At 37.3% G+C, this 17655-nt stretch overlaps 2 protein-coding genes across 2 annotated transcripts; both read right to left on the bottom strand.

The window, feature by feature from the left end:
• Positions 1 to 4453: 4453 nt before the first annotated feature.
• LOC140877915 (uncharacterized) lies at positions 4454 to 5084 on the bottom strand. The gene is made up of 2 exons (XM_073281520.1): positions 4718 to 5084; positions 4454 to 4488 (listed from the first exon to the last, which is right to left on the bottom strand). Exons 1-2 carry the CDS (start codon positions 5082 to 5084, stop codon positions 4454 to 4456), a joined length of 402 nt encoding a protein of 133 aa, XP_073137621.1.
• A 12-nt stretch (positions 5085 to 5096) lies between these two features.
• Positions 5097 to 17288, bottom strand: LOC140877903 (uncharacterized). Its single transcript, XM_073281508.1, has 4 exons — positions 17212 to 17288; positions 16511 to 16609; positions 5520 to 6510; positions 5097 to 5420 (listed from the first exon to the last, which is right to left on the bottom strand). The coding sequence occupies exons 1-4, from the start codon at positions 17286 to 17288 to the stop codon at positions 5097 to 5099; spliced, it is 1491 nt and encodes a 496-aa protein (XP_073137609.1).
• Positions 17289 to 17655: the final 367 nt, after the last annotated feature.

Below are 17655 nucleotides of genomic sequence, written 5' to 3'. Positions count from 1 at the left end.
GCTGTTTGGGTGATCATCGACATATTGACGAAATCCGCGTGCTTTATTCCTTACTGAATGACTTATCGTCATGATCAAATGGCGGATCTCTATATTCGAGAAGTGGTAAGACTACACGGTGTGCCAAATTCGGTTGTATCTGACCGAGATCCGAGGTTTACTTCGCACTTTTGGCATAGCCTACAGGAAGCTCTAGGTACGCGTTTACACTTGAGTACCGCTTATCATCCTCAAACTGACGGTCAATCTGAACGAACTATTCAGACGCTTGAGGATATGCTTAGAGCTGTAGTACTTGATTTTGGTGTTACATGGCAAAATTCTATACCACTTGTGGAATTTTCTTATAACAACAGTTATCAGATGAGTATAGAGATAACACCATTTGAAGCATTATATGGAAAGAAGTGTCGATCGCCTTTGTATTGGGATGATGTTTCTGAGGTACCTGAGTTAGGGCCAGATATGATCAGACAGATGACTGAGAAGGTGAAAATGATACAGCAGAGAATGAGAACAGCACAGCACAGACAGTCCAGATATGCAGATATACGACGACGGCCATTATCTTTTGATCAGGGAGATAGAGTGTTTCTAAAGATTTCACCGTTCAGGGGAATAGTTCAATTTGGAAAACAAGGAAAATTATCTCCGAGGTATATTGGGCCGTATGAGATTCTTGAGAAGATAGGCAATCTAGCTTATCGACTCGCTCTTCCTATGTCTTTATCTGGAATACATGATGTCTTTCATTATCGATGTTGAGGAAGTATATATTTGATGCATCTCATGTAATTCGATCTGATGAAGCTGTGTTGGATGACACTCTTTGCTACTTCGAGCGACCTATTCAGATTCTTGATAGGAAGACAAAACAACTCCGATCGAAGACCATTCCATTGGTGAAGATTCAATGGAGTCGGCACGGAGTTGAAGAAGCGACGTCGGAAGTTGAAGATGATATGAAGCAACGATTTCCTAATCTATTCCACTGATGTGAGTTCTTATTCAGTTTTCAGTTATTCTTTATTCTTATAAGCATGCAGTCTGCATATCTATACTGTTTATGAATTCGAGGACGAACTCATGTCTTAGTGGGGGAGAAATGTAAGGCCCGGGATTAATTATTATTAATCCGAATTTATTTAATTTTAATCCGAGTATATTTGATTTGGGAATATTTAGAGTTTTGATTTAAATTCTAATATTCTTAAATTATTTAGGATTGAAATTGAATTAAAATAAGGGCCAAAGACCAAATTACAAATAGTGAAGAATTGAGGGGCTACACTGCAATTATGCTTGAAAGTTATCAGATTGTTAATTGATTACTCAGCATGAGTACGTGTATGTTTATGCATATTCAGAATTTTCAGAACAGAGCAAAGCCGAGAGACCATCTTCTTCATTTTCCTTTGAAATTGTGATCTTCAAATCCTTGTAACTTTTGCTTCGGTTATCCGATTTTGATTTCGTAAATTGTTCTGAAATCCTTACGACGAGGGCTTCGATCTCGTGTAAGTTTTATGATGTTTTATTTGAATTTCAAAATTAGTTTGGGGGCAGAGATCAGGTTTTGAGCTCTTGATTATGGTTATCGACGTTTATGCGATTCTATTTCGAAACCAAATTGATGAGCTTATGTTATTTATGTTGAAGCATGATTCCATCATGTAAATGAATTATTATAGCTATTGAGATGAAGATTTGAATGATATATCAGCTGGTTATTGATTTGAATACAGGTATGAGTTGGTTGAAGTTAGAAATGATATCGGGATTACGTCGGTTACCGATTTTCAATTGCTACGCCGTCGATTCGAGTTTTTGGACCGTTTCGATAGCCTATATCTGAGTTGAAGTTGTTATCTAGATGTTATGAATGTTATAGAATTTTTATTCTTCAATTTCAATCGAGTTTGAAGGCCAACGATTCAAGACGCCGAGTTAAACCGAAGAAGAAAGAGTTGAGGTTTGAAATGAGTTTGATTGACGATCGATTAATGGTTTTGATTCGTCTCTAAAATAATAGTCTTGAATGAAGTTTGATATGAGTATTTTGGTTGTTATATTTCAGATTGAAGAGTTCAGAACCGAGATATTAGAAGGTATAATGACGACATCGCGAAGTAGGGACTTTGAAACTCAAGAACGACTATTTTTGAGTTGGCCCGTAAAAACCACATACTTGTTTATGTTTTTGATTTGATTGTGATGTTGTCGATCCATCCCAGGTAGTGGATCTTTAAATTTGAGTTGATATGATGCTATATTGAATTGATTCTATGCCAAGGTTGCTGTTAACCTTATTCGCGAGTCGGTTACGAACTCGTAAGATGGATATCCATGTCAAGATCATTTATGAATCTTGATGGCCTCGAAGTTATATGAATCAGTTCTTATGCGAAGCGTTAATTTGCTTTATTTGTTGAGTCGAGTTTAAATAAAGTCGATATGATTTATTTAATGCTTTCTATATGTTGGTTATACTGAGATTGATTTCTCATCGGAGTGTATCCGGCTGTTGTCTTGTTTTGTATGTGTGCACAACAACAGATGGGGCAGAAGCTGGTCATCGACGTTATTGATAGCTGGGAGAGAGTCTAGCACGTGAGGACTCGGGTTCTAGATGAAGTTTTGAGATCTAAAAGCATCAAACCTTAGAACTTGTTGGTTTTGGAATGCATGTATGAAACTTGAGATAGTTTATGTCGTTTATCGTTATTTAGCGACTTGTTCGATGTAACAAATACATGTATAGATGTTTGAGACATTGTTTATGTTTATATGCATGATTTGGACCTTATATACATGTTTTAGACTTGAATTTGATAGCTTGGAATGGATGGAAAGGATCAAGAATGGCTGCTGAAAAACAGGGTGAAATTCTGCCCAGGAAGCGCCCGAGCTGCAGTTTTTAGCAGCCCGAGCGCGAGCCTTCTGTTTTAGGAAAAATCAGGGGCACCCGGGCGGTAGTTTTTGACCGCCCGAGCCCACCCCCCTTTAGAAAAAAAAAAAATTTCTTGATCCTTATTCTTTCTTTATTAGATTAATGATGCTTATTCATTAATTGCCCCTTAAGATTTGAGATTAGCAACCCGAGGCCCCACAGTATTCATTAGATTTATATATTTACCATTGCAACTAAGTTTTAGGGCTTTCATTTTGCAGCGAAGATTGTTTTGTTAAGCTTGTGGGTGGTTAAAATTCGAGCAAGTCTGCAAACCACCAGCCGGTTAGTTTATGGTTCAGAAAATTTAATTTGACTTTCTGAAAATCCATTAAATTAGAGTTAAGTTGATCATCACTTGTCCATTACTGAGGGATGATAGTTAAGTAGCGGGTGCCATGCATCTAGATAGTTATGGAAAAATGTAAATAAAGTGTTGCGAGAGCATAGTATGTGCGTGTAAATAGATATTGTTGTATGCATTGTTATACATGTGCTTACTTGTTACTCCACTCCAAGTAGAAATTGAATTTCAATGACAAATCATAGATAATGAATTATTATTGAACCAACTTTTGGTTCAAAAAAAAATTGAGGTACATGCATTGTTATACATATATATATGCTTACTAGTCAGTACGCTTGTTGGCTTCCCCAAGAAAGCTCAGGTCAACTAGTAATTTACTGCTAATTTATTGAATTAGAGATTTATGTGGTTTGAGTGCTGCTCTGTAGCTTCCTGTTTCTTTTTTCCATATCCACATGATCTGCGTTTTCCAAGTTATTCTTATGTAAAATTTGATATTTTTTCAACAATATCAAAGAATCGAGGATTTGCGAAAAAAGATTGATAAACTTATTGATTAAGTTTTGATAAGTACTATAATGAATTTTATGCTAGTATGAGAATATTATAATTGTGTAACTACGTAGAATTTGATATTTGCAGGTTGAAAAAAGGTCTTTGCATGATTGAATTAAACAAGTTCAAGAAAAGATTGAAGAAAGTTGTTTGAGAAGATGAATGTTGGGTAGATCCATTCGAGCAACCATTAGAATATGTCCGAGTTATTAAATTAACTCTTTATACGTGTCCGAATACATATTCAAAATATTGTAAATATTATTTCCTAATGTTGGAAATTTGTATATTAAATTTTATTTTTGAATTTTGTATTTTAAATTATTTATAATATTGAAAATTTGTATATTTAATTTAATTTTTTTTGTTTTTTATTTGAAAAAAGATAACATTTTTATCAGTTGTGATAAGGGGTTTAAAACTGTTATAGAAGGCTGTGTTGTTAAAAATCACGCTCAAAGACAACAGTTAAAAGCTGTTGTCTTTTAGAGAAAAGACAATAGTTAAAAATTGTTTTCTTTGAGCGTGCTTTTTAACAACACAGCCTTCTACAACAGTTTTAAACCCCTTACCACAACTGATAAAAAATGTTGTCTTTAGGAGTTTTTTTTGTAGTGGTGTGTGCCTTTTCAAGGGAAATTTCATGCTCGAACCACCTTCCAGTAATCGCTTTTTCCTGCATATTTTTTGAACAGTCAAGATTAATTTATGAATAATTTCTGTTAAAAAAGTTATGCAAATAAAAAATAATTGAAACATCATATTTTTAACCAATTACAGCTAATCTATAGGTTCCTTGCAACTGCATCTATTGTGTCCTCTCGCATGACAACGACCACATGTTGAGACACATGTATTAACTTGCGATGGTATTCTCTTCGTCCTTCTACGATCGGGCTGACTACGCACAGAAGGAGCTTGAATTATATCGGATTCAGCAACACATGACTCACTAATGTCAAAGGTTGGGATAAGATTAATATGTCCTTTATACGCAGCGCGATACACTTCGATCTTGAAATACTTGTCACAAAAATCATACACAGACATAGATTTAGCCTCAATGGCAGAGCAAGCATGCTTGCACGGAATCTTATTGATCTGCCAAACTCTACATGAACAAGTCATATCCACTAAATCCACGGCAAATGACTTTTCACCATCAACAACCTCAAACTTCCAATCACACGAATGCTGAACTCTTAATGTTCGGGATTCCATATATGCACTTACAACAGACTTATCTTTTCTTGGACTTAATTCCTTGGTCATGAGTAAAGTTGATTAACGTCGTCGGTGAATCATTTTCATTATCTGCACGCGTATGTGATCAACCATAGCAACAATAGGCATATGACGAGCTGACCTAACCCAACTATTCCAACACTCGGTTATATTGTTATTTATAATACCCCATCTATTTCCAACAAACAATGAATTGGCCCAACTCTGTGGATCAGAATTTACAATAAACCCTCTGGCAAGTTGCATAGACTCTAATATATTGTTAATATGTTGCTCGTACTCTTGAAAACACGGAGCATACGCAGCTTTCTTGAATACCGAAGACCAATGCTTTTTGTTATGCCTGGGATAACTTCTCAACACCTAAAAAAATTAATAAAAATTTAGATTGAGCTTAAAATGATCAGATAATATGAAAAAATTAAAGTAAAATTGCTCAAGGATACGTAATTTTGAATTTACCTGCTTAACGAAATTATCCACTAAATGTCTCAAACAATAAGCATGGTGACTCCCAACAAATACTTGATTCACTGCCTTGATAATACTGGGATGTCTGTCCGAGAAAAATGTGAACTCGTCGAATGGAATGCATTGATAGTAAAGAAGCACACAACTCAGATGATAACAAAACCAGTCCCAGTTCGCATCATTCTCCGCATCTACTATGACATAAACAATTGTGAAAAGATCATCGTTCGCATCTTTCGACACATCAATTAAGATGCATCCTTTATACTTATTCTTTATATGAGTACCATCCAAAAATATCAATGACCTACAACCACTAACAAACCCGACGCCACATGAATGAAAACAAATGAACAACCGTCTGAATTTTTTAGTCAAATGTTCAATCTCACGCTCTACAACACTATCAGGATTAGTATTTTTAACAGCAACATAGTACCATCTTAATCTATCATAGCATCCTTCATCTGTGCCATGAATATCATGCATCGCCAACTCTTTACCCTTCCAAACTTTGCGATATTCTAACTCTACCCCAAAATCTCTTTGCAAGTCCATCTGCATTGTACACGGATGATAAGAGGGCTCTCCTCTCAATTTTCCTTTCACAACATTCGCTATCCAATGAGCATCGGCTCTAGGATGACCTCGGCTACGTAGATTATTCTCACCACAATTATGTTGCAGTTTACATTTTCTGATGACAAAAAGATTGTCTCTTTTATGTTTCGAAGCATAAATTCTCCAATCGCAGCTCTTTTCACTACAAATCGCAATAACCTTCTCGCTGTCATTTTTTACATACATAAATGAACGTCTTGTGGCAACAGAAAAGTTTTTCAAATAATTCCTAAATTCACCAGTACCCTTGAATGTTTGTCCTACATCACGAATACAATTAATCGAGGCATCTATAGTATTGGCGCAAGGGGGCTGTTCAACCTCGTTGTCACTCTTAGACTGCGTGTCTTCCTCATCAGCCCTTACCAGTTTAATATACAATTAATAAGATAAAAAAGAACAATAACCACAAAAACAAATTTTAAATTTTTAAAAAATTAATCTTGGTTTAAAACAGCTAATTGATAATTTGTACAAAGCAATCTACAATATTTTACCTTTAATTTTTTTTATTAAACATGTTACTAAACAAATCAAAATAGGAGAATGAAAGTACGGAAAATAATAGTAAATGTATTTTACCTCCCATCATTCAAGTTGTTGAAGTGTTCATTTTATTCTCTGCCCTCAATTCAATCGTCGTAAGCTTTACACACATATGAAGATGAATCATATTAAGGACATCATCATCATCATTCAAAGACACAAGCATCTTATGCATGTTGGAGAACTCGGCGATCAGATCAATTAGGATTGATACCCGGTGCAGCGGAAGTTTAAAAATTTTGTATGGAACGATTCCATAATAGGTATCAACCATACGATTAAATTGTATGTGTGTAAAAATTAAATAACGATTATAAAATTTTTACCTTTAATCTCGAATCGAGATTTTGGACACCAACAGATTGCTCTGCTCTTGTTGTATATCCCTGGAACTGATGGACGAACTGTTCTTCAATCAGGTCCACGAACGGATATTTAATCCCTCTGATAGATTGCACTAGAAAATCTATCAGAAGTTTCTACGAAGAGATTAACGAATTTGATCCGTTAAACCAGACTGCAATTCAAAATTCACAGGCTGGATTTTTCGAGCAGAGGGAGGGAGGGGGCGGCCACTTATTAAAAACGCAGCTAGGGTTTTAAAAATATTTTGTGACCTGTTGTGTCTAATTTCTGTACTGCAATAACTTATTTATAATGTAGGCCACTAACAGCTTAGGGCCCATTAGTCATAAGTTCAAGCCCGACAAGCAAAGCCCGCATGTTCAGAAATTAATATAAAATTCATCGTGACTCCGATTGATAAACCGATTTCACCAATGTGCACAGAAACCATTTCTGCACCTTTTAAAGTCAAGATAAATTTTTCTGAATCCGAATTCAGTGGTTTCCAAAAATGTCCATCCCTATGTCATTTTAGAAAATCTTACTCCTCTACTCATAATTAAGAATTCCAACTTCTTTGTTCATTAAATTTAACTCTTTAAATTTAACTATCTCAACGGGGATTAAAAATCCATTACACTGTGTGACCCTCAATGGTTCAGGGATACAGCTAGCCGTGGGCTCACAACTCCTTGTGACTCGGAACAACAATTTCCGACTTGCCCATCGAATCATGGTAAGAGCGCCTAGCAACATCGCCCCATGATTCCCTAGGTATCACTGATAGTGCCTACAAGAACCAATAGATTTTGGTTAGCGTACAGTACGGCCCCTTCATCCATATATCCCGATCGAATCAACAACCATTGGTATATCGAGAGTCGTTCGAGATTCGATAACTATGCAATACATCTTGAAGATCAAATAGTGACATCGCATGTGCTACTAAGAAACCATTTCTTAAACCACATCATGTACTCTGGCCAGAGATTCGTCACACTAATATCTCCTCAGATCGCATAGGATATCCACACTCGCAAGTATGTGGTGAATCCTTGACAACAAAGCATCGACTCCTATATGTGTTGTAACTGTACCCAATCCCGACACCTGATGACCCCAATAGAGTCGGTAAACGAGTCAAAGCACAGTACTAGCATATAGAGTCTCAATGATGTTTCAAGTAGTAAGGACTAATGGTGTACAACCAAAACCGCGGACTATATCCACTCGATAAGTGATAACCACTTGGAAAGTCCGGATAGGGTAGTTCGATCATTCATCATATGAATATCCATTTGCATGCTTCGAACATCTCTATGTTCCTTACCAATGAAACGTGGTACTCCGCATCGCAAATGCTAGTCTCAAACTCGAGCGATCCTTATCCTTATTATCGGATGGCTCAATCGACTAGGAACAGTTTAGAATATACAGTGACTATAAGATGTGTTTCATGATAGACATCTCCATGTTCTACCACATCTTACATACACTATAGTATATTCAAGGTCTTTATCAAAACAACAATAGTATATCACAATATAACAATATGAAGAAAGATAAAGTCATTGACATTAATAAAAGTGTAAATAATATTAAACAAAAGATTGTTTATACAAAGAGTCATCAAAGCCCTTAGCCACAAGTTGGCTCACCGGGCACCCACTCTTTCAATCTCCCACTTGCCCTATAGCCAACTAGTCATACTACGTAGACCCATTGTTTCGCGATGTTTGTCAAATAATGGTCCTGGCAAGGGCTTAGTAAGTGGATCAGCGATATTGTCTGCAGAGGCCACTCTTTCGACAGTGATGTCTCCTCTTTCCACAATCTCCCGGATGATGTGGTATTTCCTCAGTACGTGTTTGGATCTTTGATGAGACCTTGGTTCCTTTGCCTGAGCAATGGCACCCGTGTTGTCACAGTACACCGGGACTGGACCAACAACTTCAGGAATGACGCCCAACTCTTGGACGAAATTCCTCATCCAAACGGCCTCTTTAGCAGCAGCTGATGCTGCAATGTATTCTGCTTCAGTGGTGGAATCCGCTGTGGTGTCTTGCTTGGAACTCTTCCAAGAGACAGCACCGCCATTGAGCATAAACACAAATCCAGAGGTTGACTTCGAGTCATCCACGTCACTTTGGAAGCTAGAGTCGGTATAGCCTTCCAATTTTAGTTCTCTTCCTCCATATACCATGAACATATTCTTAGTCCTTCGTAAGTACTTAAGAATGTCCTTCACGGCTTTCCAATGCATTTGACCGGGATTATCTTGATATCTGCTCGTGACACTCAGAGCAAATGCTACATCCGGTCTGGTAGATATCATCCCATACATGATACTACCTATGGCTGACGCATATGGTATATGTGTCATTTTCTCTATCTCTTCATCCGTCTTGGGACACATAGACTTGGATAGAGAAACTCCATGACACATGGGTAGATGTCCTCTCTTGGACCCATCCATTGAAAACCGTTTCAATATGGTGTCGATGTAGGTTGACTGAGTGAGTCCTATCATTCTCTTAGATCTATCTCTATAGATCTGTATCCCTAGAATATAGGATGCCTCACTCAAATCCTTCATCGAGAATCTACCTGATAACCATATATTTGTTGACTGCAACATCCCTACATCATTCCCAATGAGTAGGATGTCATCAACATAAAGTACTAAGAATGTCACAACATCCTTAACTACTTTCTTGTACACGCATGGTTCCTCCGGATTCTTGATGAAACCAAAATCTTTTATTGTTTCATCAAATTTCAGGTTCCAACTTCTTGATGCTTGTTTTAGACCATAAATTGATCTCTGAAGCTTGCATACCTTATGCTCGCTTCCCATGGATGTGAACCCCTCAGGCTGCTTCATATAGATTTCTTCCTTAATGTCTCCATTAAGAAAAGCAGTCTTCACATCCATTTGTCATATCTCATAGTCATACCATGCAACTATGGCAATAAGGATTCTTATGGACTTGAACATTGCAACTGGTGAAAAGGTTTCATCATAGTCAACTCCTTGTCTTTGAGTATAACCTTTTGCCACCAATCGCGCCTTGTAGGTCAATACCTTACCATCAGGCCCAAGCTTTCTCTTGTAGATCCATTTACACCTTATTGGAACAATTCCATCGGGAGGATCTACTAAAGACCAAACTTGGTTTGTATGCATCGAATCTATTTCCGACTGCATAGCTTCAAGCCATAAATTTGAATCCGCATCAGAAATTGCTTCCTTGAAGTTTCTTGGATCACATCCAACATCGGGTTCATCTTGATCCCCTTCAAGAAGAAGACCACATCGAATAGGAGGTCTAGAAGTCCTCTCGGATCTTCTAGGTACAGGCGTGTCTATCAATGGTTCCTGAGGTGTAGGATCGTTATTTTGTATTTCGGGTTCTTCTCGAATTTCTTCGAGTTCCATCATCTCGCCTTTCTTATCCAATAAGAACTCCTTCTCCAAGAAGGTGGCATTCCTTGAAACAAACACCTTTGTTTCAGCAGGATAATAGAAATAATATCCGATTGAATTCTTCGGATACCCTACAAAATAACATAAGCTGGATCGACTATCCAACTTATCTCCCACTGTCCGCTTCACGTAAGCAGGACATCCCCAAATCCTCAAGTACGAATACTTAGGAGCTTTGCCATTCCATAACTCGTATGGTGTTTTGTCCACTGCTTTAGTATGGACGTTGTTCAACAACAATACCGTCGTTTCAAGCGCATAGCCCCAAAACGAAGGTGGAAGCTCAGTGAAGCTCATCATGGATCGAACCATGTCCAACAAAGTTCGATTACGATGCTCCGATACACCATTAAGCCGTGGTGTCATAGGAGGAGTCCACTGAGAGAGAATCCCATTCTCTTTTAGATAGTCCAAAAACTCGGTACTTAAGTATTCTCCACCTCGATCCGATCGAAGTGCTTTAATACTTTTACCTAGCTTGTTTTCTACTTCAGCCTTGAATTCTTTGAACTTTTCAAACGCTTCAGACTTATATTTCATTAAATATAAATACCCATACTTCGAATAATCATCAGTAAAGGTAATGAAGTAGGTGTGGCCATATTGAGTACCAACTCTAAATGGACCACAAACATCTGTATGGATCAAATCCAACAGATTTTGACTACGCTCAGGTTTCCCCTTAAAAGGAGATTTAGTCATTTTTCCTTTCAGGCAGGATTCACAAGTAGGTAGAAAGTTAATATCAGACATATCAAACATGCCCTCTCCCACTAGCTTGTTCATCCTCCTTGAGGAAATATGACCTAGCCTAGCGTGCCAAAGGTTTGCCGGGTTTTGGCTATCGATTTTCCTTTTGTTTGTTGTTGCCGGTTTATCAACATAATTTATTGGAACGTCTTTTAGTTTTAAGTTGTATAGATCGTTTTCAAGTTGTCCATTTCCAATCAAACATTCATTCTTGTAAATATTGCAAATCCCATTCACAAAATTGCAAGAATAACCATCTCTATCAAGCATAGAAACAGAAATAATGTTTTTAATCAAACCCGGAACAAATAAAACATCTCTTAAAAGTAACTTAAAACCGTTCTGCAAAATTAAATAAACATCTCCCACGGCTTTAGCTTCAACTCTGGAACCATTTCCGAGCCTCAGCTGGGTCTCACCCATTCTAAGCTTGCGACTTCTTGTCATCACCTGCAAATCATTGCAAATGTGAGATCCACATCCGGTATCCAATACCCAAGAAGTAGTATTAAGTGAAACATTTATTTCAATATAGAACATACCCTTCGCAGTTCGCAACTGCTCTAGATATTCCTTGCAGTTACGCTTCCAATGACCGGGCTTCTTGCAGTAATGGCAAACATCCTTGGATTTTTCCATGTTTGAAGCCTTTGTCTTGTACTTCTTCTCGGGTTCGATTTTCTTGGGTGGGGCAGAACGTTTCTTGCCCTTTGTACTTGGCCCCTTCTTAGCAGAAGAAGAGGAGCCCACCAAGAAATCCGGTTTATCCTTCTTTAATGTGGATTCATATGTCACAAGCATATTGACCATCTCTTCAAGGGAGGCCTCTATCTTGTTCATATTGAAATTCACCACAAATCTGTCAAACGAAGAAGGAAGAGACAGAAGTAGTAAATCCACGTTGAGTTCATGCTCCAACACCAAATCAAGGGTTACCAACTTCTGTATGAGCCAAATCACTCGTACCCCATGATCACGGACCGAAGTCCCTTCACGCATGCGACACGTCATTAGCTCCTTTACAGTAGCGAACCTTTCAGCCCTCGATTGAGCCCCAAAAAGTTCCTTGAGTTGAACGTGAATGTCAGCAGCATTCTCGGTGTCCTCAAATCGCCTCTGGAGTTCATCAGACATCGAGGCTTGCATATAGCATTTGGTCTTGATATCATGGTCCCACCATGTATCAAGCTTGGCTAACTCTTCCGGACTTACGTCAGCTGGTGCTTCCTTCGGAGGAGATTTTTCTAACACGTAGAGCATCTTCTCCGAAGTCAAGACAATCTTCAACTTACGGAACCATTCCGTATAGTTTGCGCCAGTCAACTTATTTTGTTCGAGGATCGAGAAAAGTGGATTACGCGAATTCATCTTATGAAATACTGAAAAGAAACAGACAAATATCAGTGATTGTTTAAGCAATTTACTAAGACATAAAATAGGCGATATTTATTTTATGAATCTCACTCCTACTATTTTAACGATTTCACTACCCTCTAGTGAAAACGGGAAACTGTTTTCCTTAGTGAGAACATGGAGTCCAATTGACAATCTATGGTCCCGAATAATATCAGCCAACCATAATTTCAAAAGGTAGAGCCCAATTGCTTCCAAAGCAACCTCCACGTTTTTACCTCATGTCCAATAAGGGCCCAATAATATGACGCCGTTTATTGTGACATGTCAAGATGACCCATCAATATTAAGTTGTGATGGAAGGTCGCCATGTGGATCCCCCAATAATATGAGCCGATCCCATGGGAGTTCCACCCAACTTACAACATGTGTCGATCCAATGTACAGCTTTCCGACGAACGGTCCCCCCCAATAATATGAGCCGGACCGTATCCGCGGGTAGCATCTCATACATTGATCGTTGATGGAAGGTAAGAACATTTAAAAAAATTTAAATTTCCTTTATTTATCTTGATATCAATTTTAAATCATATTTAAAATGAGGGATTTTATTTTTGAAAATTTGTCTCATCGTTTTTAAAGTTTTGTATGCTTGTCGGATTCACACAATTTTGTCTAAAACATGCATACAACTATAATATCACATATTATATAGGATGATCGATTCCATTTCTAATCGACCCGTGGTTGCCAATCACGAGTCTTAGTCCAATCCTAGGTAATATGCAGTATGCAATGCAATCCTATTACATTGAGCTTCCAATTTACATTTCTTCTGTCTTTATTGTCTGCTGGGCCCACCTCCATCTTCAAATCTTGATCTCCCACTAAATCTAATGTATTTACAATAAATAACAATGACAAGTAGGGGATACATTTTAAGGGGTGGGAACGGGCCATAAACCAAGCCCACTTTTATTACATATGACAATTCATATTGAGCCATAAACCAGACCCATTAATAAAACCAACAACAATAAAAACAAATGTAAATTCCTAACATACACCTAATAAATTGGTCATGGCAATCGATCATCCTTATCCAATAACATTTAATTCAAAATTAATTTATTGCATAACATGCAATGACAATTTAAATTTAAAAGGATAAAATCATATTTCATATATAAAATCTTATTTTACATACAAAATTATATTTTATCTTTTTATCAAATAAAATCATATTTTATCTATAAAATCCAATTTTATACATAAAATCATATTTTACTCAATATATCCATAAGATCATATCTTATCATCAATTGTACCAAAAATAATTAATTTCAAAATTCAATTTAACGGATAAAATATTTAAATTTTCCAAAAATTCAAATTTATCCAAAAATCAATTTTAAAATTTTCGGACTCGAACAATTCGATCCGACGCCTCGTGGACCAATCAAAAACAATTTTCGATCGGACCAAAAATAGAATTTTAACATATTAAAATTTAATTTAAAAATTAAAAAATTAATTTTTCCGCGGGCCGCCCGGGACATTCTCGGGCAGCCCGGCTGCCCCTAGGGCAGCGCCGTGCGCAGCCCTGCGCAGCGCCCAGCGCCGTGTGCCGCCCTGGGCAGCGCCGTGCGCTGCCCCTGCTCCGGGCAGCGATCCAATCGCTGCCCGGATTTTTGCCCGAAAAAAATAAATTTTATTTTTAAATATTTATTTTGTTTCAAAAACCGAGGCTTAAAAAATTTTTGTACAATCGATTAATTTAATCGCTTGATCTGAGCAACCTGGCTCTGATACCACTGTTGGAGAACTCGGCGATCAGATCAATTAGGATTGATACCCGGTGCAGCGGAAGTTTAAAAATTTTGTATGGAACGATTCCATAATAGGTATCAACCTTATGATTAAATTGTGTGTGTGTAAAAATTAAATAACGATTATAAAATTTTTACCTTTAATCTCGAATCGAGATTTTGGACACCAACAGATTGCTCTGCTCTTGTTTTATATCCCTGGAACTGATGGACGAACTGTTCTTCAATCTGGTCCACGAACGGATATTTAATCCCTCTGATAGATTGCACTAGAAAATCTATCAGAAGTTTCTACGAAGAGATTAACGAATTTGATCCGTTAAACCAGACTGCAATTCAAATTCACAGGCTGGATTTTTCGAGCAGAGGGAGGGAGGGGCGGCCACTTATTAAAAACGCAGCTAGGGTTTTAAAAATATTTTGTGACCTGTTGTGTCTAATTTCTGTACTGCAATAACTTATTTATAATGTAGGCCACTAACAGCTTAGGGCCCATTAGTCATAAGTTCAAGCCCGACAAGCAAAGCCCGCATGTTCAGAACCAATAGATTTTGGTTAGCGTACAGTACGGTCCCTTCATCCATATATCCCGATCGAATCAACAACCATTGGTAAATCAAGAGTCGTTCTAGATTCGATAACTATGCAATGCATCTTGAAGATCAAATAGTGACATCGTATGTGCTACTAAGAAACCATTTCTTAAACCACATCATGTACTCTGGCCAGAGATTCGTCACACTAATATCTCCTCAGATCGCATAGGATATCCACACTCGCAAGTATGTGGTGAATCCTTGACAACAAAGCATCGACTCCTATATGTGTTGTAACTGTACCCAATCCCGACACCTGATGACCCCAATAGAGTCGGTAAACGAGTCAAAGCACAGTACTAGCATATAGAGTCTCAATGATGTTTCAAGTAGTAAGGACTAATGGTGTACAACCAAAACCGCGGACTATATCCACTCGATAAGTGATAACCACTTGGAAAGTTCGGATAGGGTAGTTCGATCATTCATCATATGAATATCCATTTGCATGCTTCGAACATCTCTATGTTCCTTACCAATGAAACGTGGTACTCCGCATCGCAAATGCTAGTCTCAAACTCGAGCGATCCTTATCCTTATTATCGGACGGCTCAATCGACTAGGAACAGTTTAGAATATACAGTGACTATAAGATGTGTTTCATGATAGACATCTCCATGTTCTACCACATCTTACATACACTATAGTATATTCAATGTCTTTATCAAAACAACAATAGTATATCACAATATAACAATATGAAGAAAGATAAAGTCATTGCCATTAATAAAAGTGTAAATAATATTAAACAAAAGATTGTTTATACAAAGAGTCATCAAAGCCCTTAGCCACAAGTTGGCTCACCGGGCACCCACTCTTTCAATGCAATGGAGCTACATATTGAAGAATAATGGATTCCGGAGATATTTTTGCAAATTTTTTGCTCAGACTCGCAAAAACATCCATCAAGCTACAACCACTGAAGATTGAGATGACAAACAACTGTTGCTTGAATTTACAGCAACTAAAAAACGAAAGATTGCAAGGCCCACTTCCAGATTCCATTCTCAAACTACAAAAGGAGAATGCTTTTCAATACAGTAAATCGAAGCATAATACATTCTTTTTTAATATATTACACACAAACAATACAAAATAACAAATTTAGAATACTAGATTTTAATTCTAATAATTTCAAACACAGTAATAATACAACACTAAAACCCCCAGATTAAGAATTAAAACATTATAATCGAGAACGATACGAAATATCAGCTAATCTATCACAAATGCTCATCAAATGAACTGCATTCCCAGCAATGAACGAAAAAATTGATATTCATACGCTAATCAGTAAAACTTACCCAATGCACGAAAACTCAACACCACCTCTATAATCATAAAAATCTCAAACAATTTCATCAATTCAACATTTTAAATTTGTAAGACATACATCAAGCTATGACAATAATTTATTCGCCCAAAATTTAAAAGATTTCAAAACTTAAATCTAACCTGCAAATCTGTGAAAATTTCACTTTGAGCACAAAGATAGACAATTCGCTCCAACCCACGTCAATGCAGATCTTCAACATTGCCGGAGTAAACACAGATCTGCGACATTTTTTTTGAAGGATTAAACTATTAAGATTGACGGAGAAGGGCTCGAGAGAGGAGAATCAAGAAGGACCGAGGGAAAGCAACGATTTCTCAGCAGAATAAAGTTTTCTTTTTTTAAAAAAAACAATATCAGGGTATTTCGGTAAATTGGCCAAAATAGGGAGTTGAAACAAATAGCAGACTTTTGTGGGATTGTGAACAAAATATTTCTTTAACAGGACTTGATTCAAAACATTCAGAACAATACATCGGCTTACAAGATCTCACATCATTTACAAAGAAGTAACTGAACACTTTCAGTTGTTATATACATTGAATAAGAGTTCAACGCTTACAAAATAAGTTCATTTACAAAAGTCGAAGAACACTAGCACACGCATCAAGATATAATAGATCTTTTAGGATCACTTAGTGTTATGTGTTGAGTTGTACAATCTCTGTAAACTAATCAGTTGTGTGAACTGACCAAAACACTCTTGTAAGAATCATTAGAGAACTGATTCATAGCTAGGAGTCTCAGTTGTAGGCAGTAGAATAAGACTTAGCTGAGGTGGGGTGTTGCAAGTGTTGTAGTACTCAAAGTCTTCTAGTGGTACCTTTTGGAAGAATCAGAAGAAAGGGTGACGTAGAAACAATTGAGTCTCCGAACATCCAGAAACAATCTTTGTGTCATCTACTGCTTTTATACTCATTGCCATACTCTAGTAGATTCAGATGATGCTAGTCAAATCTCCTAATTGACCTTTTTCTGCACAACTATATCTTGTTGGTTGACTTCTGGAGATTCAGAGAAAAGGAGAGTTCACCGGCTAACACTGCTGAACTCACTGCTGGACCAGTAGATGCCTTTTAAGTCTTTCAGTAGAACAATTAGCTTCTCACTATTTGTTCTACCCTAGCATCAGCATTTCGATCCTGACAAGTGTTATCAGAGCGAGGATCCCTTTTCTCTTTCCAGAATGATGTATCAGAACCAGAAGACATGTTATGAACGAACAATTCATCCATCACCTCTAACAGCTGCAACTTTAAGGAGATCT

The sequence above is a fragment of the Henckelia pumila genome, chromosome 1 (assembly GCF_033568475.1).
Source record: "Henckelia pumila isolate YLH828 chromosome 1, ASM3356847v2, whole genome shotgun sequence".
NCBI classification, from domain to species: Eukaryota; Viridiplantae; Streptophyta; class Magnoliopsida; order Lamiales; family Gesneriaceae; genus Henckelia; species Henckelia pumila.
Note: the sequence above shows the minus strand (reverse complement) of the source record. Positions and strands in the feature narration are given on the sequence as shown.